At 41.9% G+C, this 26,685-nt stretch overlaps 2 protein-coding genes across 4 annotated transcripts in view; both read left to right on the forward strand.

Moving 5' to 3' along the window:
• Positions 1 to 26,685, forward strand: part of LOC147336466 (protein NLRC3-like) — a 98,668-nt gene that overhangs the window by 18,636 nt on the left and 53,347 nt on the right. Inside the window, exons 3-4 of one of the 3 annotated variants that reach the window (XM_086287033.1) lie at positions 9,410 to 9,583; positions 10,259 to 12,598. In XM_086287033.1, the coding sequence (XP_086143159.1) occupies positions 9,410 to 9,583; positions 10,259 to 10,271 (187 nt within the window). In that variant the 3' untranslated portion in view covers positions 10,272 to 12,598. Of the gene's footprint in view, positions 1 to 3,490; positions 3,687 to 6,862; positions 7,040 to 9,409; positions 9,584 to 10,258; positions 12,599 to 26,685 lie in introns of those variants that run through there. The other 2 variants (XM_086287031.1, XM_086287032.1) reach the window with 2 other exon arrangements.
• The window catches only part of LOC147336467 (protein NLRC3-like), an 81,627-nt gene that overhangs the window by 18,621 nt on the left and 36,321 nt on the right, over positions 1 to 26,685 (forward strand). The window lies entirely within an intron of this gene.

Consider the following 26,685-nt stretch of genomic DNA (forward strand, 5'->3'; position numbering starts at 1 on the left):
TCACACAGAGATCTCTTATTTTATATTATTACAAAGACGTCTTATATTTACAACCACTGTCACATCTGTCAGCTTTAGCGCCTAAACAATTTCGACAAATTTAAGTTAACGGTCCAACCGATAAAGTCCAACTTTTTTGTGATCAATTAACCAGTATCTGTCCAACAGTTTCTGGCCTCATCTCTAAAATCCCTAACTCAATTTAAAAGCGTCAACCAACCCAAACTTTGCCTGAAGCTCTATTTTTGGCATTTCACAGCCAAGGCTTACCCCGAAGTTTTAAGTTAAAGTTACACGCCCGAAGTCCAACTTCTGCTGGCCAAAAAAGCGCAGACTACCGTTCCAAACGGTAAGGAGACTCTAACTCCTAGTTATTCTGGAGTGCCCCAAGCTCCACAGTGACCAACTGACTATCCCTCTTCGAGGACAATGCCTAAGCGTCCTTGGCATTGGCAAGCGTTACCTCTGAGCACTGCGCTTCCTATCAGTCCAACTGACGTTCTTGAATAATTTATAATACTTTGGAACAACAGTAAAACAGCCAAAAAAGTGTAAGACTGAAGCAGGTCCAACCTTATAACCAATACGGGCTCCACCCCAAACAATAACCAAATTCCCTAATATACTAAAATCACTCAGCAGTCCAACTGCTTTCCACGGTCCAACCGTATTAAATCCTTTAGCGGTCCAACCGCATTCAATCATTTTTAGCAGTCCAACTGCATTAAATCCTCAGTACTGTCATGAGATTCTCATCAAAATCAAAGCAGACATTCCCCAGTAATTTCAGTGAGTAGACTTTAATTTGTAATGTCCAATTTGGCACACTTTGGAAATAATTCAACAGGTAGTGCCTTACCTTTGGATAAGCGGCTTAGAACAACAATGAGAAAAAGAGAGCTGATTATTAGCTCATCAAAACACAAAACAAAATCACAATGAATTATCGGTTAATTTCATTTAAAATAATTCATTAAGTATTTATGTACAATTCAAATTAGTTAATTACATATTTTGTTGGTTTGTTTTCTATTTTAATTATTTTACTGACACATTTAATGAATTATTTAATGATGTATTTATTTAATTCACGTTGCTACTCCTGGCCCTGCATCGCTGTTCATAAATACATTTTATTTGTCAGCTTCACCCATCAAAGTCAGGGGGCGGGGTTAATGCTGATCAAGTCAACACCATTGCTTTGGTCTGGTGGGCGTTCTTTTAGTGGGCTTTTCTCAATACTAAGTAGGCCTACACACCAGGGTTTGGACATGTGTGGACCCAAACTATACTTTTACCCTTTTTTGTGTGTCACCAAATACACTTTAATATTTTCTAGACAAGAATGTAGTGGCGTAATCTTTAACCTCTTTTGGCTCCAAACAGAAGTGACAGACTTGAGCAGGGTTCATTTAAAGGCTGACAGAAGTGGAGTGGTGACGGGGAGATGTTTGACAGGACAGTGTTTCAGCCTCCACAGGTTCATGTTGTGCTCCATCAGTCAGTGAAGATGAAGTCAGTGCTGATGAGGCTGTAGAGTGTGTGAGGGATGTGAATGAGGATGATGAAGATCTGATGATAGCAGATAAAAACAGGCTGCAGAGACTTTGAGCCATACAGGGCACACAGTGTGTGTACAGAACAGCTGAAATCATTATGGAGGCCTCACTGGGATATGGAAGCATCACAGTACAGCTTCAGTGAAGCATTAAAGTCTCTGATATGAGATGAGAAATGAAGCAGCCAGAGCTTTTTCATGAGTGGAAACCCACTGTGACTGTGAGCTGCTGCTACAGCCTCCAGATTAGCCAGCAGCTCATCCTGCTCAACATGGACCTGTGGTCAGAGTGTGTGCTGGATAATCCGGCCCAGGATGAGGCCAAACTGACATGGGATGAAATGTCTGTCACATAATTGAGCTTAGTGTAGTTTCATTTCTGCACAATTTAAAAACAACCAAAACTTTGTTCTGTCTTTTCTATGTTATACTGTAGACTTTCTTTGATACTGTGTCCAAAAGGAGCAGCTTTTACTTTGAAGGGGAGCCGTCCCTGTTTCCTCTTCAGGTTGGATGATGGAAGCAAATTAGTAGCTGTGTCCCAAAACGTCGGCTGCATCCTCCAGAGGCTGCATTTGAAGGCCGATTACGTCACAGCCAGGCGATGAAGGCTGTCCGTATTTGTCGACTCCTTCAAATGTGCCCGACAAATGCGTCCTTCATTTCCCCGAATTTGAAGGATTCGTCGGGTGTGTCCTTCGTGGCCCACCATATCCCAAAATTCATAGCGCGGCCCAGCCAAATTTCAGCTGCCAACAATGGCGGCTGCTACTAAGTTTTCAAATTACTCTTATTAATCTTTCTGGGTCACAAAATAAACTTTTAACATATTTTCAGGCGAGAAAGTAGCTGTGTAAACTTCAAATATCTGCTTGGTTTATCAAGACATCGCATATTTGCAAAAGTGTGCCGACGTTTTCGGAGACGTCTGTTACCCACCCGCTCGCTAGCAAGCCGGGGGGGTTCAATGTTCACTCCAGCCGGCGAGAGCAGCGGACGCCCGGCTTCATCGTTTTCAGACCCCGCTCTTTCGCTACTCAGGTGAAACATGATATATAAGTCACTCGGATAACTTAAAAATGTAATTGTTTGCCTTTTTTCTGTGTTTTATTTGTTCCGGAGTAAATCGGTTTGGCTGAGATCAAAGTTCCTCCGGGATTTTCACACAGCTGAATAAACGTTAAACAGGAAACTGATTAAACAGAAGTGTGAGACGGTCGAGAGTTTACGCCAGTGTCCTGTTATATTTTAGATAGCAAGGAGCAGACGGCCGAGTTTATTAAACTCCACCGACACAGCGGTGACGCAAATCTGAAGGCTAGACCGTCCCATTTCACAGCCTCGCACTTCCAGCCTTTTCGGTCTTTGAAGGACCCGGCCCACGTAGACCGCGAATACCGGGTCCTCCGAAGGATGCAGCCGACGTTTTGGGACAAAGCTAGTGTGTGATGTTCTTTCAGTGTTGCACTTTGTAGACGCTCCCTGAGCACTGGTCTCACAGCCAGCTGCACATAGAGACCAGTGTTGTTAGTCCAGGTCAGAAGATGACTTGTTGGAATGAAAATGAGCTTGTAGTTTGTCTGCTTTAATAATGTGACTGGAAAAAGGTGTTGGACTTCAAATATGTCCATTTCTTTCACACTTCACCTTTAAAAGTGAAGCCTTGTGGTTCCTGGAAGGAAAAACACGACTTTTTCAAGTCTTTGTCCTGTTTTTATGATAAATGTACGACTTTAATGTGAAACATTCAGAGTTTTTTCTCTTGTTGTGTTTGTTTGAAGCTGCTTCCTGTTGGCTTCAGCTGTTTGGAGTTTCCATTTTCTAAACTTCTACATTCTGAACCTTCTTCAGCTCTGAACAGATGATGAAACACTGAATGATTTCAAGCTCACACTTTGTCTAATAAACTTACATCTTTCATTCTTTATACAGATTGAGTCGCTGTGGTTTGTCAGAGATCAGCTGTGATTATCTGGCAGCAGCACTGAAGTCCAACCCCTCCCATCTGAGAGAGCTGGACCTGAGCTCCAACAACAAGCTGCAGGATTCAGGAGTGAAGCATCTGTGTGGTTTCCTGGAGAGTCCAGGATGTGGACTTGAAACTCTGAGGTCAGTCAGCATGTTTTAGTTGTGCTGAGATGAATATGATGTGAAAGTTGTGCTGACACTAAACTGCAGACATCAGGCTGATATTATACTGATCCACACTGAGGATCTTCATGGTAAAGTCTGTTTTCTTCTTCTCTGGTTTAGTCCATTGACTGCAGCAGAACAATGTTCACATTTCAAACAGTGAGACTCAACGTATGGCCCGCGGCCCACACGCGGCCTGCCCACCTTCCCTGATTCAGAGAGAGGGGACCCTGATTAACTGTGTAGTGTTCTTCCTCACAGTTCTAAGTATCAGACACAACAATGAATAATCCACAGCTGACTGTCTTTAGCAGGTCAAAGGTCACGGCACACAGCAGGCAGTGGGAAATATTATAACTCTGATCATTTATCAGCACATATCCATATGTATAAAAACAAAGCTGACACTGTGAGACTTGATCAGAGGTGTGATCATCACAGCAGAGGCCTTTGTGTCAAAGTCACTGAGGATCAAACAGAAACACATGAAGCAGATTTTCCTGTTCTGGCTTTTTATAGCAGATAACCTTCAAAATATTCTGCAGTCCATCACAAACTGAAGCAAACCATGAATCAACATGTGAACATGAGCTGATGCTGCTGAAGTGAAGCAAAGTTACAGAGGTTTGATTACAGACACAGCTGAGAGTTTGTAATCTGTCATCATTTTAAAAGGTTTACATTTCTTCAGTATATCCACATTTGCAGCTGGTACCTCAACCTCCACTTGTCCAACACAACTGCTGTCCACTGCCTCCATGACATTGTGATTTTGCTGTTGGTCTTCTGTCAGATCTTCATCAATCACTTCTGCACGGGGCACACCTTCAGACTCTGCAGCTGCATAACGAAAGCCTGTAAGATAAAATTAGACATAAGGTAAATGTACACCAATATTCCAATGACAGGTGTGTGATTCATCTGGAAGTTATGTGCGGATTAGTGTACAGTGATAGCAATTTAGTATGTTTTTAGAGGGGGGGGGGGGGTTGTTTACCTCCGATGGGTGCTCTTTTTCGCTTCCGTTGCGTACGCCTTGAGTGCCGGTCCGAGTCTGATACAGGTATGTCGTCATGCCCCATGTGCAGTGTTGGTTCCCAGTCTGGATTTGTTACATCCATTTCATATGCTGGTTTGCCTGCAATAATGCCAAATCATAAGCTACTCAGTCGACATGATGTGGTTCTGCAGCATCACACATTAGCATGTTTTATCTCATTATCTATGACCTCAGCACATTGAAAATAACACTAAAAGCCTTTCAAGAGTGATATGAATTAATTTAGAACTCACCGGAAAGAAAATGCCGTGAGCAAACCAACAAAAAGCTGGGGATTGCAGAGAACTCGATATCCGCTCGTCTCACCGCTGCAATCCAAGCCTGACGTCTTTGTTTAGTAATATCGGATACATGGGATCCCTCACGTTGCCTCCAGGATGGAAAACGATGAAAAGAGAGCCCGTTATCCAGCTTCTTGCCTTCACGATCGTGTGATCTAACGTTGCAACCGACAACACAACACGTACGATCCATAGCTGAAATGGTATCCTTTGGCTGGCCTACTGTCATGGCGGAAGGGGGCATGGCCCATCTCCCGTGACATCACGCTCCAAAGCCCTATAGGTGGGAAAATGTACCATGTCGACCAATCAAAAATGATATGGAAACATGACATTTGGTTGTTTAGCAAAAGGGGGAAGTTTTAGGAGTGACCGGCAAGAGAGAGCGAGTGAGCGAAAGAGAGAGAGAGTTTTGATACGTGAGAGATTTGTGACGTTTACCGTGTTTGGTCTCAAGTTAGTTTGTTGTCTTGTGTATTTAGTGTGTAGCTGTTGTTTTGTTTTGTGTGTCAGTTCTACTAGTGATCGTCACAGTTGCTGCCTTAAAGCCAACAAAGGCAGATTGCAGTGTAAACGCTGAGTGACACACCTGCTGTCAGACCTGCAGGTTTATCCCTGTGCTGTTCTCATATGTGTTAGAGTGACACAAACTATTGTTTGACACCTGATTGTTCTGTAAATAGTTTGAAATGATTATATGAAAAACGTCTGAGCCTTGGCTGCATTTTTTGGTAAATAGTACCATATAACTTTGTTGTTTGCAAAACGTGTGCGTATTTTTAAAAATGTACAATCTCTATTTGCATTTCAAGTTATGAAGATGATTCGTTAAACATGTGTGTGGTTTTTACAGTCAAAATATCACTTTCTACTTGTATTTTAAATTTTGTCTGAATTTAGATAAATTGTGCTGATACAGTTGGTCAAAATGAGAAAATAACAGATTGGCAAGATAAACTGTTTTTAAAGGTAAAATATAGAGGCCACATCAAAAGTAGTCAAGAAGGGTTAAAGGCTAAAAGCAAAGTTGTCACCAAGTACTGTTTATATTTGTGTGTATTGCTGCAGCTTTTTTGAGTATTAATTTGGTGCCTTTGTGTGAAATAATGGTATTGTGAGTGATCCATATAGTCACAAAGAATAGCCACTTGTTTCTGTGCTACCAAAGTTCCCCGGCTTTCATTCAAAATGTGTTTATCGTCAGCACCTGCACATTAAACTACTTAAACATTATAAATGTCTTCAAGCTCACACTGAGGCCTGTGGGGTACTATCAGCCACTGAGACAGTACACACATTTATATGTGTTTGTATATGAATATTTCATACTTTAAGACTGCCTGTTTATTTAAGGGAGATGAACAAAATACATTGGAATTGTACAAAATAATATCATGGATGATAAATTAAATAGATTTTAAGTAGATGCTTGTGCATTCTTAAAGTCTTATATGTTGAACTGAACTATGTGATCTGTTCAAAGCCTTAATCTTAATTTGAAGTGAAATGTGCATTTTGAGTTTATACACTATGTATATAAGGCGACCGTTTCCTTTTGCAGTATTTTTGTGTGGTGTACTTTTCTATGTCTTAACAAAAGGGGAACAAAGGTGTTTAAGTTCACCTAGGATGATGTGTTTTAATTTTCACATGGTCTTGCTTGAATTTGACCCTGACAAAGGCGTATGAACTCTGTCAGCTGTTTGGAGTTTCCATTTTCTAAACTTCTACATTCTGAACCTTCTTCAGCTCTGAACAGATGATGAAACACTGAATGATTTCAAGCTCACACTTTGTCTAATAAACTTACATCTTTCATTCTTTATACAGATTGAGGGGCTGTGGTTTGTCAGAGATCAGCTGTGATTATCTGGCAGCAGCACTGAAGTCCAACCCCTACCATCTGAGACAGCTGGAGCTGAGCTCCAACAACAAGCTGCAGGATTCAGGAGTGAAGCATCTGTGTGGTTTCCTGGAGAGTCCAGGATGTGGACTTGAAACTCTGAGGTCAGTCAGCATGTTTTAGTTGTGCTGAGATGAATATGATGTGAAAGTTGTGCTGACACTAAACTGCAGACATCAGGCTGATATTATACTGATCCACACTGAGGATCTTCATGGTAAAGTCTGTTTTCTTCTTCTCTGGTTTAGTCCATTGACTGCAGCAGAACAATGTTCACATTTCAAACCTTCAAAGAAGAAGAAAAATCCTCCACTGGATAATTCACTGTGAAACTCTCCAACTCTTCATTCCACCTTAAAGTCTGTCTGACACTGAAATCCAAAGCAAAATGTGCGTTTGCTTTACAGACAGCAGTCCAACACAAACATACACACATCATCCAAAGCACAGTCCAACATCCAAATCTCCTCCACTGCCAGCATGAATGATGGGAAAGAGAAGGAGGAACACTCTGACATTCAGGGTTAGAATGAGTTTCATGAAGCAGACTGTGAAGATCAAAGCTGCATTAGAAAGCTTACATGAATGAATGAGTGGACAGAAGTGGACAGAGATCATCTGAAGCACTTCAAAGGCTTTAAATCAGCACATTTCTCTTTATTCTTTATCAACTCTGTTAGTTTCTCTCAGTTTTCTGTGGAATGAAGCTAACAGCAGGCTAATAAGATGCTGAGCAATAGGTTTCTATTAAAGGTTGTAATTTGTATATGAAAAAGTGCTTTGGCTCAGCAGGGATCAGCTTACAGGTAGAATACAGCTGCTGGATGGGATTAGCATGTCATAGCTATCTACCAAACTGCTAACTGGGGGATTTCAGGCCATCTATGGATAATTTTTGCTAACTGTTTATTCAGCTTAGGCTCACAGGGCTGCAGCCTGTGCCCTAGCTGTCATAGGGCAAGAGGCGTGGTCCACCTGCACAGGTGAGCAGTCCATCACAGGGCCAACAGAGAGAGACAGAGAAGCACTCTCTCACATCCACACCTACAGCCAATTTAGAAGCACCAATGAACCTAAGCAGCATTTCATTGGACTGTGGGAGAACATCCAACCTCCACAGAAAGGCCAACAAGCTTCAACCTACAACCTTCTTGCTTTAAGGCACTAGTGCGAACCACTTTTCCCCATTTCAGCCCAAATCCTGCATCTTCCTGTTTCTGACTCCAGGCCAGCTCCACTAACACTTTCTCATCAGACACTGCCACCTAGTGGAGGAAGTCTTAGTTCCATTTGAAGCTTCAGATTACAGTTAGTTCCTTTACAAAGAGGTGGAGGTGGTGGGGCCACAGCACCATCATCACTGAGTGCCATAGGACACTTAACCTTTGTTTCCATATGCTGGGAACTTCCTGTTGTTCCAAGGAGGACTGGAAAATGTGTGAAAATCTCCCAGTCAGTTCCTCACAGCACACTTCAATCATTTCCCTCCCACAGCATCAGGACCAGGGCTTTTTCTCTCTTTGGTCCCACTAAGAGATTTCCACACAAACACCTCATCAGTGGGACTCTCAGAGCTACCAGCCCTTTGCTACAATCACAAAGCTCTTCATTGAAATCAATGATATCAAAGCTGGAATCAAATGAGTCCAAGTCTTCTGCTGATTCAGCATCACATTCATCTTTGCTCCTTGTTCTGCATCCCCACCATGGACTTCATTCCTTTCCAAGCCAGCCTTGAGTGTCCTTTATTCAGCTCATCCTCTGCTTTACTTTTACACCTGATTTTAGCTGCTTTATCTCTCTTTCAACAAGTTTCTGTGCCTCAATCTTTTTCTTCTCTCCCTCATAACAAGACAGCTTCTTCTGCCTGAGAACATGTTGGAGTGATTTACTAATCCAGGGCTGCTTATTGGGGAAAATACTTCCTGTTTCCAAAGTAATCCCCATTTTTCCCAGAAAGAAATGTAAGTAGAAATCGATGATCTAAGTGAGAACATGAGCCTTTAAAAAGTCCCAGTGGGTGCAGTCAAAGCAGTCCCTCAGTCCCAGTATAGAGTCTTTGGTCCAGACTGGAACAACTGTGTGCCCAGTTTGAGCTCTCTTCAGTCCTGTGACCTGACAGACCCAGAGGGGCCATCACATCACATTTAGAAGCTCCCCTAATGGAGCCACAACACATGTCCAACACTTAGTCTGTCTTGTTGGACCAACTGGAAGAAATGATTCAAGGACTTAGTCACAGAACAGAGATTCAAATCTCCAAAATCCAACTGGCTGCATCAGGACATATAGTCTGAAACTCTGCACAGTTTCCTGTTTGAAGCTGCTTCCTGTTGGCTTCAGCTGTTTGGAGTTTCCATTTTCTAAACTTCTACATTCTGAACCTTCTTCAGCTGTGAACAGATGATGAAACACTGAATGATTTCAAGCTCACACTTTGTCTAATAAACTTACATCTTTCATTCTTTATACAGATTGGAGAGCTGTGGTTTGTCAGAGATCAGCTGTGATTATCTGGCAGCAGCGCTGAAGTCCAACCCCTCCCATCTGAGAGAGCTGGACCTGTACGGAAACAACCTGAAGGATACAGATGTGAAGCAGCTGTCTGATCTTCAGCAGAGTCCAGACTACAGACTGGAGACTCTGAGGTCAGTAGAGTGATGGAGTGAGTGGGTGGTGCTGTCAGCAGTATTATACTAAACACAGTCAGTATGAAACAAAGATCCAGTGTTTCCTGTAAAGCTGCAGCTTCTCAGTGAAGCTGTGAGAGGAGAATGGTGACAGGCTTCAGGATTGGACACAAACACTTCCTGTTTCTGACCTTTATGGTCACCATGGTAACGGCTGACACGCTCTGATCAAACGCTGTCAACAGCCAATCAGCTCTCTGAACAAAGCAGCACGCAGACCAATGACTGCATTCATTTCCAAGTTTAAAGCAGTGAAGAACACAGTCTGTAGGTGAGGAAGAATTTAGTGAGAGCAGATGTTTGGATGGAATTCCTCCAGTTAACAGCTGGAACCGTCCATCTGGATTGTTGGGCTTGTTGTTGGGGTTCCTACAGAGCTCAGAGTGGACACACCAAGGTTCTTCTAATGAATGAAAGTCCAAACTCAAACTAGGAGGGAAAAACATTTTCATCAACTTCAATAAAAATCCAAAGATTAGAAAAAGTGAAGCAACAATGAGTCCTAGTACAGTCCCAGCACTGAAGTCCCTGCTGCTCTTTATACTGGATGTGCTGCATCACTGACTGACAGCTGATGAAGAGTCTCTGGAAACACTCGTTTATCTCCTCTGCTCTTCCTTCTTCTCTCTGCAGGTGGAGCTGGTGATGGTAAACAGGACGGTGTGTGTGCTGAGAGAGGAGGAGCTGTGTCCTGATGATCCAGAGAGGTTGAAGCAGCAACAGCTTGTGTGTAGAGACGCTCTGACTGGGCCATGTTACTGGGAGGTGGAGAGGAGAGCTTCATCCAGCAGTGACTGACAGAGGAATGAGAAGAAGTGCAGATGACTGTCAGTGCTGCAGAGTGAACTGCTCTGAGAACAGCTCCACTGTCAGACACAATGTAGAGTCCAGCATCATCCCTGTGTGTCCCTCTGGATCTGACAGAGGATCATCAGTGTATCTGGACTGCTCTGCTGCTGCTCTGTCCTTCTACAGTCTCTGCACAGTCTCTGTCTGACTCTGGCTTCAGACCCTCCTGGATCAAACTCACCTGGAAAGACTTTCAAACATCACTCAATAGATTTGAATACAGAATATATTTGATATATACTGTAGATGTACTGTAGAGTTGCAGTTTGTCACTTGTAAATACAGTCTGTGAGCAGCTGTGAGCTGAAAGATCTTTCTAGAAACACGAAATGTTTTCACTCTTCTGTTGCTTTTTCATATATTTCCACAACATTAATATTGATCCCACCTGTCTCACCTGTTTCATGCTTTTATACATAATAACAGGACACGTGTGATCTGAGCGCTGCTGTGGTTGCTGTGCTGCACGTCTTCATTTAGATAACAGAGACATCTAGTGGTTCAGAGGGAGAACTGCAGGAGGTGGAGCTGTGTTTTAGCGTGGAAAACTTTTTATCTTTTAGGCACAGATACAAATATGACAAGTATCAGTGTGAGATACAAAAGGTCACATCAGTCAGCAGAGGGAACAGTGATCACACAGCAATGTAAGAATAGAAACATAACAGTGAATCTGGACATGTATACAGATGGAAGCAAACAAACAGGATGTAACACTACATTAAAGCCACAAATGGGAAGAAAACAAACACAAAGGAAAATATATTTGATCTCAGGAATCCAAATCAGATGCTTTAGAGCAGGGGTCAGCAACCCTGGGCACGCGTGTCACAGCTGCCACGTGAAGGGTTAACTGATGGCACGACCATAGCTGGACTGGCCATCGGGCATACCGATGGTGATTTTTCGTTTTTATGGGCTGATGATGTTTTTTTTTTTTTGTAACGGTATAAACAATGAAAGATGGCGGATTGGCTGGATGCTGGTCGATGTGTAGAAATAAGTCAGTTGTTTGGTGGTGGCTATGGCGGAGCTTCCACAGAGGCAGCAGGTGGATGAGGGAAAGGGGAGGCAGGAGGAGCAGAGACCTGAGGCGGCCGCCGGTCCGAGTGTCAGGTGAACTGAACTTCAGGTAAGAAGTTATGACCTGCAGTCTGTCTGGGTCAGATATAAACCAAGTTTAGGTGCAGTTTATTTTCCTTGTGCTGACTTTTTACAGTCAGTTATAATAACTCCCACTCAGAGGAGACCAGAGATCACATTAACATGTGTGTCTCTGTATTAAGAAACATGACATATTGGCCCAGTTTATTTTTCTTATCATTGTTGTGAGGAGACCATAAATAGCATTTGTATTTTCTGTTGTACAGTTCATTTGCTGTTATGGATAAAAAGTCTTTCTTTGTTTCAAAGTAGCTGATAAATATTCGCTGATAGCTGCAAACATCTGCGCACAAATATAATCCTATGAAGTGGTTCTATATAGTGTGTAATTTATTGCTAATGCAATCATATGGCACATTGACTTCTGAGGAAATGTTAGATGCACTCATCATCAGAAAGGTGTCCGACCTAAACCAGGGGGTTTAGAGCATCATAGAGTTTTTGTGGTTTGTTTTCTTTAAGTCATTTCACAGATTTTCTCTATAATTTCAATTCCTTGAATAAAACAACAAATTTAGGGGATGATTTTGTAATCCAACTTTATGTATGAAAGATTTGACTAAACATAAAACAATCTTCCAACTCAGTCGTCATTCTTATCTTGTGAAATCAAACCAAATGTTCTGTTGTCTCTAAATCAGGGATTGATGAAATCTTTGGTTGCATCCATTTATGAACATGTTCTCATTCATATTAAATCGTAGTCTAAGTCCTTCTTTAGAGGGATAAATGTCATTCATTATCTTCAAATGTGTTTCTGTTGTTTTGGGGGGAAGTTTGAAGTCCATTGTTCAAAGTCTGTTAATGAAACTTTATGAAGTTTATGTAGGATGTTTTTCCTATTTTGTATTTGTTTGAATTATGATGTATTTCTGACTCTTGCTGCCATGATGCCAGGTCTCTCTTGAAAACCACATTTTTAATCTCAATTAAATTTTCACCTGGAGAAATAAAGATGATAATAATAATTTTGTCTTCAGGGAATCATTTCTCTGTAAAACAGCTTCTTCTGAAACTCTTGTTACATTTCTTGTTTATTGTTTGCTGGTTGTAGAAAAATGTCATCGTCTCTGTGTGAACTTAAACTCTACATGTGGTGTCAGCTATAAACGAGCTCTAGAGTCTAATAACGATGCTTTTATTATTGTCTGGTATCCAACCTAACCCTGGGCCTCTGGCTGAATGTGAAACACCAGCAGATGTTAAAAACTGTCTGGGTTACACGTGCATCACGTCGTGTGCTTCCTGACATGGATATGATTGGAATCTGGGCCTGTTCAAGCGGTGCTGGTATCGTTGTTGTTTCTGAGACTTTCCAAATCTTTACTGGATAAAAACGTAGCAACTGATGGATTTAACATTTAGCTCTCAGACTGTCCCAGAAAAGGCGGAGGTCTGGAAGTTTATGTGAAGCTCTGTCTTGCTGCTCAAGTCTTGTTCTCTCCATCTGCACCTCAGCCATTTGAAATCTTGGCCTTAACTATTGATCTGTTTGGAAATCAGACTGTTGTTGGCTGCTATCAGCCTCCACCTGCTTCCCCCAGCACATCACCGTCTCTGGTTCAACTTTTATCTGAGCTGCATTTTAATGACGTCTTTCAGATGGATGATTTTCATTGGGACTGGCTTTCTTCTGTGTCTGATGATTTTAAGGCACGCTGCTTGTTTTTAAAACTGACTCAAATTATTTAAAGCCTCACACGCCTTGATCCTAAACACCCAGATAAATCTGCTCTTATTGACCTTTTTTAACTAATATGCTGCGTAAGTTTTCCACATCTGCAGTTTTTGCCAACGACCTGAGTGATCACTGCGTAGTTGGTGCTGTGAGAAACACTAAAATCTCACGCTCCGAGCCCGCATCAGTTTGAACTGGGGTCGTATTAAACAGGCTGACAATGTCAGTTTGGGAACATTTACAGGAGAGTTGTGTCTACTTTGTGGACAGACACGCCCCTTTTTGCCAGGTCAGGGTGAAAGGTCGGGACAGGCCTGGTTTGGTTCAGTACCGGCCGATCTCCTACATGAGAGAAACCAGGCCTGGGCAGGAAGTCTGGCTCTGATGCTGATTGGCTACGTTTTCATTAGCTGTGTAATCGGATTACTGCCTCCATCATCAAGATGTAACTATTTTTTACTTTAACGACTGACAGTCCAAACGACCGTAGGAGGTTTTGGCAAACTATAAAGTGTCTCTGCCAGCTGTGACTCCTCAGAGCTTCCTCCTCACTTAAATATCGACTCCACTCCTGTGTCAGACAAAACTGAAATGTTGCTTTAACAAACACTTTGTTGCTTCTTGCTCTTTGTTCAGCACAGTATCTGATGGTAAACCTCTTGCACACAACTCTGCTCGTAGTTCCTGCTTACTGATACCTTTTCCTTCACACCTGTCACAGTAGAAGAGGTTTGTAAGGCTTTGAATAGCCCCAACACCAGAAACTCGTCCTCACAATCGTTCTCCTTCCTTCTTGCACTTGGCTGCAAATATCATAGCTGAGCCAGTGTCTTATATTTTTAATCTTTCTCTACAACAGAAGAACACCACTATACTCTGTGTTCTCTGGTTAACTGGTCCTCATTGGTCTTACACAGGATGGTCCATTAGTATCATTTTATCTATAAATCTGTTTCTGGGTTACTGCCTCCTATTCATCAGAGTACATGTTAGGCAAACAGTTTAGTCACAGCCTGCAGTCTCAGGACATCATTACATCCACTGTTCCATCAGTTCATGCAGAGCTTGGGAAGAAGGCGTTCTCCTTTTCTGCTCCGTCTTCATGGAAAACATAACCGAAGGATTTAAGGCTCTCCGTTGATTTCACTTGCAGACTTCAAAAGACGTACACATGTTTTTGTGAAACCATCTCTGGGAACTTGTTCTCGTTTTTAATGTGACTGAGTACATTACACAAACGTTTCTTTTATTGTTGTAATTTTAATATGTGTGTCTGGAACAGGTCTCTCTTGTAAATGAGACATTGAGTCTCAATGAGCCGACCTGTATAAATAAAGCTTCAATTACAAAGTCCTTTGTATAAAAGCTCCTTCAGCTGCCAGTGGGACGTGCTGTGGCACTATCGGTTGCAGAGCCTTTATATTGTTAGTTAGAAACTACAAATATAATGGCTCACTGTATTTCAGAATCAGAGAAACTTTATTAATCCAGGAGGGAAACTGAGTTGTCATAGCAGCAAATATACAAGAAACAACAAGCACTCATATAAAGTGAGTGTAGAAACAGAGTTATGATAAATAAATATTCAGATAAATAATATCAATATATAATATAAATAATCTATAATCCAGTTTTGAGTTCCCTCCCCAGACACCTTAACGCCCACTCACATCCTGGGCCATCTGACCTCAGGAAATCACATGATAGGGTGGGGCCAGGTTTCACAATGAGCTCACCCGAAACCCTGGCTGATTAGGACCCCCACCCGCTTTCACACCTTGGCTCATGTGATTACGTAGAGGATCATCAGGGGGTCCTTTGTCCCTCTTTGGGGGGAAACTCCCACTGGGTTTAAATCTGGGACTCCCCACCAACTGACCCTTAGAACTGAAGAAGCTTCTCAGATGAGAGGTGAAACGTCTTCAAGCAACTCAAAGAAGTCCAGACGCTTTTCTTTGCAAGCTCCTTAGTCTACAATGACCTGGATGACTGAGAACCGTCACAGACAACTCAGTCCCATATTTTAGGTTATTCTGAATAAATCGTTCATGCCCTCTCTTTGGAAAGAAGCTGTTGTGGTTCCTGGTCCTAAATCTAGTCGTCCAAAAGTTCTAAACGACTTCAGGCCTGCTGCCCTCACCTCAGTCTTTGAAAAAATCATCAGAAATGTGATTATGGAAGACACTGAACTTCAGCTTGATTCAATGCAGATTGCACATAAGCCCAATAGAGGAGTGGAGGACGCGCTTTTGATTCTACTTCACCTGATTGTCAAACATGTAGAGAGTAAAGGACTTCAGTTCATCGATTTCTCTGCTGCTTTCAATAACACAGCCCCAGATTTGAATCAAAAGACTTTTAGAACAGTTTGAAATCCGGACAAACCTGAGCAAGTGCAGTCATATAAATATCTTGATGACAAATGCTATTATTTTTCTGTAAAGCAAATTGACCTAAAAGTAAAGTAACCTTGATATGTCAGGATGTAGATGTCCCACCCAACAACGTCACCCAGCCCTGAAACATCGGTACTGTTCAAGGCAGCATTGCTGTCCACACGTCCATCAGAGTGTTTCTTTGGACTTCATGGTGTTGCTGCTCCCAGTATTCTCTGAGACAACCTCTGAGGCCGTCACAGAGCAGCTGTATTTGTACTGACATTACATTACACACAGGTGCACTCTATTTAGTCATTAGCACTCATCAGGCAATGTCTATGGGCAACTGACTGCACTCAGACCAAAGGGGGCTGAATAATAATGCACATAACAATTCTCTTCACTCTGCTGACAAGAGATTCAACCCCCACTATGAGCACCTTCTAAAGAGCACCATTGAAAGTATCCTCACCAACTGCATCACTGTGTGGTATGACTCCTGCACTGGGTCCTGCAGGAAAAATATGACAACGGGCAGTGAGAGCAGTGGAGAGGATTGCAGGGTCCTCTCTTGCCTCCCTCCCCAGGAGATCTACTGTGCCTGCCTCATTCGAAAGGTCCTCTTCATTACAGGTGACTCCACTCATCTCTTCAACAGCGTCTTCAGTTTGCTGCCATCAGGAAGGATACTGAAGAGACCTTTTGACCTTTACATTTTCGTTAATATCTTTAAAACAGAAGCAGCAGAAACGAGAATTTTAGCAGCACAAACCAGCACAAGCGTAGCACAGTTGATTGACACCAGTTTTGTTTGATTTAATTAATGTGGGGGGGCTGGTTGACCTCTGGGGACCTCTAGAAATTTTCTTGAATATCTTTAAAATGATAGCAGCACAAACAAAATTTTTTACAGCACAAACGTAGCATAAACGTTTGATACCACTTTTGTTGGATTTGAAGAAGGTGGGGGGTCGCGGGAAAAACCAGCAAAAGAACTCGAGCAGCCGGGCTATGTAAAAGGTGTAGGGGGGCATGTTTGCGGTCACGTCCAGCGGGTGTGTGGGCTGTTTGAGTCATCTGTTACCAGGCAAACTCCAATGCAGCAGGCTGCTGAACACACACAGGCCTCCTGCATCCTCCTCTTCAGCTCTGCTTGCCCGATATCGTGACCTAAGCAGGGTCGGGCCTGGTCAGTACTTGGATGGGAGACCGCCTGGGAATACCAGGTGCTGTAAGCTTTTGCACTTCCACACACAAACTGCAGAGGGCACTTCTGCTCCTGCTTGTGCTTAGAGGCATGAGAAGTTAACATTTATGGGTGATAAAATCCTTTTTCTATATTTTTAACATGAGAATATCAGTTTTCCATCTTGTGTTCCAGAGTAATCGGACAAAAGACAAACGTAGAACAAGGAAAAAAGAGGCCAAGTGTCTCACCTATAAAACAAAATGACTGTTTTCTGAATAGTCTCACACAGATAAACATTTGCAGGGAATACCTTTTCCTTCAAAACAAACGTCACAGACTGTGTTTTTCTTTACTGATTGTATTTGAGTAGAAACTCAGATTAAAATGGCATCAGTGCTCATAAAATGATTTAACTGTAAAAGTAGGTGTAGTGGATCACTTTGCATAGATCTAGATAAAAGTGCTGTAAGCAAAGACTACAGTGGTCATTGAGCAGCTGTTCCTATAATGTGAATCTGGGATAAAGGCACAGATTATTTGTTTGCCTTTGTTTCCTGGTTCTTTCTTTCTTATCCAAATGGAAAAAGAGAGCATAAAAGTACTGTTTACAAGCAGCTTATCTATCTCATTGTGCCCACTATCATAAAATCTTGGTTGACTGAGCACTGAGCCATCTACCACTCGAAATTGAACCTGTGTGGGACAACAACAAAGTCCAGTATACTAAGTTTCAGTAATGTGCAGTTTTTTCTGTGGAAGATGTAAATCTAAATAGATGTCCTATTGTATGCATAATATACCACTGAACTTTATAAAACAACTTCTAAAAGCAAATTTCGATTTATTTTAGATTTTCTCAAATCCAAACAGTGCTAAAAGCATGCACACAGTCAAATATTTTTCATACGAGGTGCTGAAGGTTCTGCAATGTTCTGTCAGTGCGCCCCAGGGCAGCTGTGGCTACAATGTAGCTGCCATCACCAGTGTGTGAATGTGTGAATGATGTATCTGTGGCTTTTTGTCACACTTGGAAACCACGGTGTTGTGCAGCTATTTGCCTTGTTGCAGGGTTTTTAAAAAACTGCAGTTTTGATTTTAGTGAAAGACACCGTCTCATGACTCATTGAGTGCCGCGACTGACAAGCCAATCCGTGGCCTGCAGTCTGACGATGTCACATTTCCTGACTGCTTGGAACCCCGACTAAGTCGTCCTGTAGCCCACATCATAATGTTTCCATCTCTCTGCTTGACTGCGGGGATGCTATTTTTTGCATCACACTCGTATTTCAAAAGGTCAGTTAAAGCCACATAATTGGAATTTGGTTTCATCTCCCCACAGCACTTTCTCCAAAGTCTTCCCTGAATCATTTAGATGTTCACTGGCACTTGAGATGGGCCTATACATGTTTCTCCTTGAACAGGTAGCTACCCTATGTTAGCCTAGCTTTCTATCACTGATGCTCTGTGTGTATTGTTATGGTTCAAAATATGGGGATGGAGACAAGAGACAAGAGAAAAAAACCACAATAACAACATCAATAACAATTCACATGCTTTTCTCTCACACGGCGCCTAAGCTACGACCTTGGCTCCCCGTTTATCTGCTCCTGCTGAGTTGGGGCAGAAAACTCCAGCATGCTCTGTTCTCTTCTAATCAGACAAATAAGGCGATGGCTTTCTGCAGCAGTATTATGCATCATAAAACAATATCATTCATCCACAATAAATCAGCAGTCTAATGTAATGCAAATCAGTTTAACTAATGCAATAGTTGTCAGCTTCTTCTAATTCAGGAGAATAATGCAAACTAAAACTACATAATAATTCACAATCTTTAGTTAGGGGTATAACATGGCATAAAATAATATTATAATCTAACAGTATGCTGCTGCCTCTCTCTCATGTTACTTAAAAAATTAACCCCACAGCTTCAATAACCGTATCTAAAAATCTCTCAGTGAAAGTTACGGTTGTAGGTTTGGAAACATTTTGGGGTAGCCAGTGTTAAATAGAGACAGGGCCACATTCTTTATCTAGTCATTGTAATGAAAGAAGCACATTAAAAACTATATGAGAGTTTGCTTTTAACAAGCATGTAATGACTCTACTTAGTTTAGGTAGTCTTAGGGAGTCAAACTGAAAGTAGCATTTTGTGGATGTTTTCCCTGCTGCCCGATCCCATCAGTCTCTTAAAGCATCATTTCTTATGCGCCCTGGTGTGACAGTGGTTTCATGGCGCTACAGGTTACCTGAGCACATCAGGTATATTACGGTTGAAAACCAGTGCCCGGCCTTCCAGTGGGTGTTCGACCCCTCGTGCACAGCTCAGGAGTCTAAACGACCCAGCAGTTATGGACATGTGTGTTTTTGGTGTGCTGTCCCTCGTTCTCCCTGCTTGCAGGTATATCTGTGTGTGTGTGTGGATGCCGGAGTTTCTGAGAGCACCTGTTTACAGGCACCTTCAGGCCTGGTGGGTGTGGCCCTGCCAGGTGGTTGGCCACCAGGGCCGTGCAGAGAGGTTTAAAGGGGCGGGTGCTCAAAGTTAAAAAGGGGCACATTGAACCAGGCTGAATAACAACAACACACATTCATCAAGAATCTAATATGGGAAGGGCAGGGCTGTGTTGATCTGAGACTGTAGACATTAAAAAGTCCATAGGAGAGATGGTAGCTGATTAAACAAGGGTCATGAGATAATAACAAAATACAAAGATTGGTGACAGCGCTTGGAACCATAAGGCAACAAAAAACTGTGAGAAATAATTTAGGCTCTGCCTGTGAATCACTCTTTGCTTCTCTTCTTCCTTCCATCCCATCATTTCATATATCACTCTCCACTTGCTGTCTATGTGAGAACAAGGCACAACTTGCTATTGCAATAAACTTTAATCTAATTATCCACACCTAACAACTCCTGCACTTAATCTATAATAAAATGATGACAGAAAAATGTTATAGCCCTGCCTTTAGTAGCCTCACACAGCTCCTGCTGTTTCCTCCTCATGTCCTTACCAGCCATGTCTGCACAATGTTATATCATGAGTAATATTTTTTTAAATCCATCTAAATAAAACACACACATGCACGCACACACAGTGACATTTTAGACCTTCTTCAGAATACTGTATATACTATGGGCATCGCACTGATCCAGAATCCTTACATTATTATTTATTACTAGAGCTACAATAATAAAGCAATGAGGAGGGGGAAGTAATAAATATGAAATAATGTATTTAGCTGGAGGAGGTGGCTGGGGAGAGGGAGGTCTGGGCCTCTTTGCTTAGGCTGCTGCCCCCGCGACCCGGCCTCGGATAAAGCGGATGAAGATGGATGGATGGATAATGTGTTTATGATGATTCCATTTGTTTCACTATCCACTCTGTGCAGGGCAAAGCTTATTACATGTTTAAATTGTAGAGATACAATCATTTTACTGCTGTAAAATCCAAATTTTGTCTTATTTAAAATATAAATCTAATATAATCTGCTTCTTAATGTATGTTCTTTAAAATACAGCGTGTGTTTAATATATTATAATTATTATGTGGACATGCATATTAGATCATTTTTAGTGAAATATAATCCCCCCAGAAAGGCAGGAAAAGCCCGGAAACTTACTTTAAAACTAAATATGTTCCCTAAAACGGTGACAGAGCTACAGACCCATGACAGCCTTACACAGGTAGCCAGCAGCTATGACCAGCACTACTTGTGCAGTTAATAAAAGGACAGGTAATGTTTGTCGCGCTGTTGCACACACAGCACGCTCGTTTGTTTCAGTTCGTCAGTTGCAACAAGACAGCTTACCAACGTGTACGTAATAAGCTGATACTCCTGTGTGCTACACACTACAGTGTACGCTGTACACCTACTTACTGGTTGTGTCGCATCAGTCTGTGTCTCTGAGTTAACTTGTGTTTCTCCTACAGCTCCGGACTGCTAAAAATGCGCGTGCTCTTTGTGAGCTCGTTCCCGGCTCGTAACCAGCGCGTTCTGACGTCAAGGGCGATCATTGGTTAAATGTGATCATGTGACTGATGCAAGCCAGATCCTTTCATTTAGCAAAACTGTGATTAATAGTTAAATATTATTGTTGAGGGGCAAAGACAGGACTCCGCACGCACACACACATAAAAAATTTTAAAAATAAAATTTTTTTTTTAAAAGTTGCCTCAACAAAAGGGCACTTTGGGCAAACATCAGGAAAGGGGCGGGTGCTCAAGCCCCTCTAGCCCCCCCCTCTGCACGTGCCTGTTGGCCACACTTGAAGACCATCACGCAGCTGATCAAGCCTTGTCGGAGGAGCTACTTGAGAATGCGGTGGCGCTCTCTCTGACGCTGGATCATTGCGTGACTTCACGTTAGTCTCTCGGCCAGTCAGTACGGATAGTCTGCCGCATTGTATGTGTCTTACGGCTGCCTGTTTGTTATCTCCCCAGGAGAAGCGTGGAGACGAGAGGGCAGCGAGCACGGGGTGCTCAGACACTGAGGAGCGGAGACAAGGAACACTAGCACTGGGAAGAGGACATTTCACGGGAGTCGGGAACGCACTGCGGATTTATTGTTATTTTCCATTCACTGTAAATAAACGCACTGCTTGCATTCAGAGCTCCGTGCCTGGCTCCTCCTTCCTCACATCCCCACGGTTGACGCTGGCCAACCGTGACAAATAGCTTTTCTTAGATTCATTATTAGTTCAACATTGACAAATAGTAGTTGACTAATATCAGGAGCCAAAAAGAAAACAAAAAACAAACTAAATAAATATTTCAGACGCTGAAAATAAATTATTACGGTTGTTTAAATTTGCTGTCAGCAAGTTAGGTCTAATACATGTAGTCAATCTAATGAATCAATATTACATGTAAAAAGTACAGAACTGAAAATGAAACTAAAATATAACGGTAAATGAACTGGTTCTTGTATAAAACCTTTCTACTCTCTACAACTTGCCTCATTCATGCACTCACTTTTTTCTATGCTTTTTCTCTGTAAGTGCTTTCTATCTAACATTAATACGCATTCATCCTCCCGATGGATGCATCGGAGAGCAACTTGGGGTTAGCGTCTTGCCCAAGGATATTTGGCATGCAGGCTGGAGCAGGCGGGGATTGAACCAGCAACTTTCTGATTAGTAGGTTTCCTGCTCTACCTGAGCTACAGACACCCCAATTTGTGGTGCTCTGGAAACAACACGTTCTCATCCCAACAGGTAACGATGCTATGTGACAAATCATCGGTATGTGTAAATGTGTTTTTTGTTCTAATCATGAATCGCTTTGTAAAACAAGACCTGATAGGGTTAAGGTTAAAGTTATGGTTAGAGTTAATGTTAGGGATAGGGCTGGAATGGACGGCTGGAGCCTCTCCTCCAAGTGTGTGTTACTGCCGCCATCAGCATTCTGTTGTATTCTGTTGTCTGCTTTTCTCTGTAAGCGCTTCGAGCCTGTACTTTTTTGCTTTAGCTGAGTAATGAAGTTGAATCAGTACTTTAACTTTCACTGGAACAATAGTATTTTTACTTCTACTTAAGTGGAGAATGTCTGATCTTTTGCCAACTCTGGCTGTCTCTCAGTCTTGGAATACCCACTTGTTGTCCAGCGGTGTCCTGGGAATATGGGAACTAGACAGACTGGGGAAACAATGGGAGGAGACACAAAGATGGAATCACTTTTACCATCTTTTATGTATTTGCTGGTCGTCTTATTTCTTCTATTTTGCAAGCACAGTGTTGCAATCATTGTCTTTGTGGTACAATGACACAGGTAGAATGCAGGTGTTTTCATGTAACACGATGCCAGAAAGATGAGTAATGTGTTTTGAAGAGAAGATAAAACATCATGTTTGAACAAAGATAAGCAGCAGACACGTCTGTGTGTGAGTTATTCAGGTTCAGTAAGAAGGTAATATGTCTGCAGAATTTGTAATTCTTATGAAGATATTGCTTGTACAATAAATAAAATCCCTTTAACTTCTTCTGGAGAGTGTCTTTATATATTTAGTCATTTTGGGGCGATCCTTTATTTAGTAGTAACTCTAGTTGGGGATATATATCAGAGTTTACTTTCAGATATGAGCATTGTGTTTCCTGTGGATGAATGAATGAATTATTTATTTATGTAATTTTTGAAAGACTGGCTCATGTAAAATATCTGAAAGTATGACAAAGCTCTCCTGTTACACTTTATGGACACCTGAGCGTCACCATGAGGGCCTGTCTTTATTCACTTTATTCACTGAAATCCACTTTTATAATGAATTCACAGTAATCACTGACACCTTCAGAGCATTACATTCATTAAAGACGTCTTCTACACCTACTCTTCCAGACGACCGACACATACTTCAACCACTGCAGGTTAACCAGCCACTCATCAGTAAAGCAAAAACTAAATGTAAATGTCCTCATGTGGAAAAGACTGAAACACAACTCCCATATATCACTAATGTAACAGATCCATTTAGGGAGAGTGAGAACACTAGGCTGGATGTGTTTTAATGCAGGAACATTCATCATGTCTTCAGTTCAACAAATCATTTACATTGAATATGTGAGCTGGATGGTTACACGACACAATGTGATTGTCAACAATAACTGCAATGAACGCTGGTTTGAGGGCGGAGTCAAGGAGGCCATTTACGTGAAAAGGGAAAGACCCTCTCTGAATCAAGGAGGGGGCCTAAGGGTACATCTGTCACCATCTTACAATGCTGTGATTGCAGCCGTTCTCCAACTCTCTGTGAATGGTACTCAAGACCATTGATCAGTGGTTGTTGATCAATGGTCATGAGAATTTGCATAATCATGATTAAGGAACTGACCTCCCAGCCCATTGTTCCTTCAGTCGGCTGGTTTCTCTGACTGAAAACGCTACGTCCAGAAGAACAGAATCAACTTTTGGAGATTTACTTCCCTGATGATTGAGCACGCATCAAGACCTTTTAATCAGGCCAACAAATATCTTGTACTCAATTTTAGCAGCAGCCATTGTGACACTGATGATAAAACTTGTGTAAAAGTGCGAAGCTGTAAAAAAGTAATTATAAAAAAGCGTTTTTGTAGCTGAATGTTACTGGATAGCTGTTTCATCTGTAACACATCAAAATAACCTGCTAAGGTTTAATAGGCTATAAGGAACACACTCACTTCCTGAGCCCCGGGCAATAAGAGACGTTTTGTGTTTTATGATTTATTGATATGTTTGATCCTTTCTGAGCTGCGTTAATGAAGCAGTCATTAGAGCACCATGTCCGCTAGAATAGTTCTGTAGTTTGATGCTTGAGTCGTTGCAGACTTGTTGAAACTCCCTCACCCGTCAAAGCAGCGTCTTTGTTATTCGAGTCCAGCAGATGGCAGTGTTTCACTGTCTGACGGCTGTCTGAAGCTTCAGCTGGATTATCCGTTTTCATGTTTGATTAGAGGTTTGTGTGTGTGTGTGTGTGTGTGTGTGTGTGTGGGGGGGGGGGGGTTTAGCCACGAGTTGTCCACGATAAAGCATATTGAATGGCCTGTCTAATATTGTTAGAATTCTCCTTTGGGTTAGTTTCATTACTCAATCGGGACATTTATTTGGAAAAAGAAAAAAAGAGGGAAAAAAAAGAAAAAAAAAAGAAAATAATTAAAAATAAATAAATCCTCATAGTTTACATTTACAAATATCAATACTGAATGTTACGTCCCTCTGCAGCTTCTAATCGTCTCAGTGTTTTCAGCTGGTGCTAATTGGCCACACCTAGTCAGGTGTGGATAAAAGCATACCTGAGGCAAGCTTCCCGGCAGTGCACTAGTCTTTGCCTTGGTGGCACCAGCCATTTTAGCCAACCTGGTTTTCCATTTTAGGATGAAACCTCTTCTCACCCACACTCTGCTATTCATCTCTGTTTTTATGTTGCGGCTTTTGAGCCGGGTCGTAACATGAGTATAATCACACTGGAAGTACCAGCATCAGGAATGTGGCTTCTTGTTTTTGGATCTATAATATTTAGTCTGGTTAGTTATTGTTACTGTAACCAGTGCAAAATCTGCTCTGATGACTCAACGTTAATGTTTGAGCCCCTGAGCGCTAAAACAAGTGTTTTGTAAAGTATTAAAACTACCTTTAATGGAAGGAAAAACGGATCACTGCTTCCTATAAGAGTTGGTTTTCTCTGTGTGTGTAGCCACTCTGTGCCTGGTGGACTTGGCTGGCAGTGAGCGAATGGTGAAGAGCCAGTCTCAGGGTGACCGTTTCAAAGAGATGACCGCCATCAACAGCTCACTGTCCAACCTGGGCGTCGTTATCGCCGCTCTGGCCAAAAAGGTCTGCAGCTGCAGTTTCTGTAGTCTTAGATGTCACACCTGCTTTCTTTACATTTACAGTATTAATGATTTTTTTGGCCTTTGTGTTCCAGGAGACTTACGTAGCTTACAGGAACTTGAAGCTCACGTACCTCCTTCAGGGATGTTTGGGGGGGAAACGGCAAAACGTGAGTTTGTTGACATCACAAATCTTTATAATGACGACACATAAAACTGAAGGAATTTATCCCCAAAAAATATTTAACAGCGTTTGATCTCATCACTTCAGATTGTGACTGTTTATTCTTTGGCACTAATTTTGGATGTCTTTATTTGCAGCTTGATGTTTGTTAACATTGCTCCGGAGCCCGACAGCTTTGGGGAAACTCTGAACTCATTGAGGTTTGCCAGCAAGGTCAGTGCAGTCTTGTTTCCAGTGTTCATTGGACAGAGTACATTAATGATGTCCTTACATCAGCTGTTTATGGTAAACCAAAGCCATACTCCATATCCATTTTAATACCTTGGTGTGTAATTCATACTCACATTTTGTCTGAAGAGTAGGGATGTTCCTGGCGTCTTATTTAATAGTCGACTAATCGAGGGGGAAATAATTAGACTAACCAACTAATGTAAAACTAAGGAACATTCAGATATTGAGTTGATTTTCAGAACTGATTAATAGAAACTGTCAAACTAGACGCAGAGGTATCTTAAACCATTTATCACATTCTGTTAAATACAAATGAAAATGCATTACTACAAAAGATGTTCTATTAAAATATGACAATCATTTGAGAATCTAAAAGTACGTCTAAGTGTGGCGAGAATGATTCAGGTAATACATTATACAGCCGTTTTCTAGTCAGGTTGTGGGGGCAGCAGGAAGGACTACTCCTGACCACAGCTGATAGATGTAAACTGGCTAGCATGACCAAGGATGCTGGGGCCTCCTACTGGTAGGACGTGCCCAGCTGGAACAGCCTCCTGGCCAAGGTGGCTGTCACCTTTTGATGTGAAGGAGTAGTGACTCTACTCTGAGCCCCTCCCCCATTGACTTAACTGCTCTCCTAAAGGAGAGGTTTTCCACCTCTCAGGAAACTAATTTCCTCTGCGTGTATCTGCGATCTCAGTGTTAACAAGAAGATCAGGGTAGATTAATAGATTTATGGTGTTTCTCAACAACAGTGCACCATCTGGTGGTAGATCGCTGCCTAACATTTAGAACACAATGTACCAGCATTGGGCATCAATTAAAATGTTAACAATTAGATTGAACGACTGGTAAGTCTGATACAGACTAGTGACAATTAGTCGACTAGTCACATAAATCCCTGATAGAGCCCACAGAAGTGGCCTGCACCATGTGCGTGGCTTGCTTTGCAGTTTAACCACCAAAACACTCGTCTGCAGTGGAATTTCTTTGAGCTAATCGATTCATTTATTTCATTTCTTCTTCTAATTAATGTGGAAAATGGTGGCAAAGGTGGCTGAAATGAGTGATTCCTAGAGTTACATGTC

Source organism: Aulonocara sp. 'chitande type north' Nkhata Bay, linkage group LG3, assembly GCF_057382095.1.
Source record: "Aulonocara sp. 'chitande type north' Nkhata Bay isolate Kocher_YH1m ecotype deep benthic linkage group LG3, A_spYH_male_GT1.1, whole genome shotgun sequence".
Lineage (NCBI taxonomy): Eukaryota > Metazoa > Chordata > Actinopteri > Cichliformes > Cichlidae > Aulonocara > Aulonocara sp. 'chitande type north' Nkhata Bay.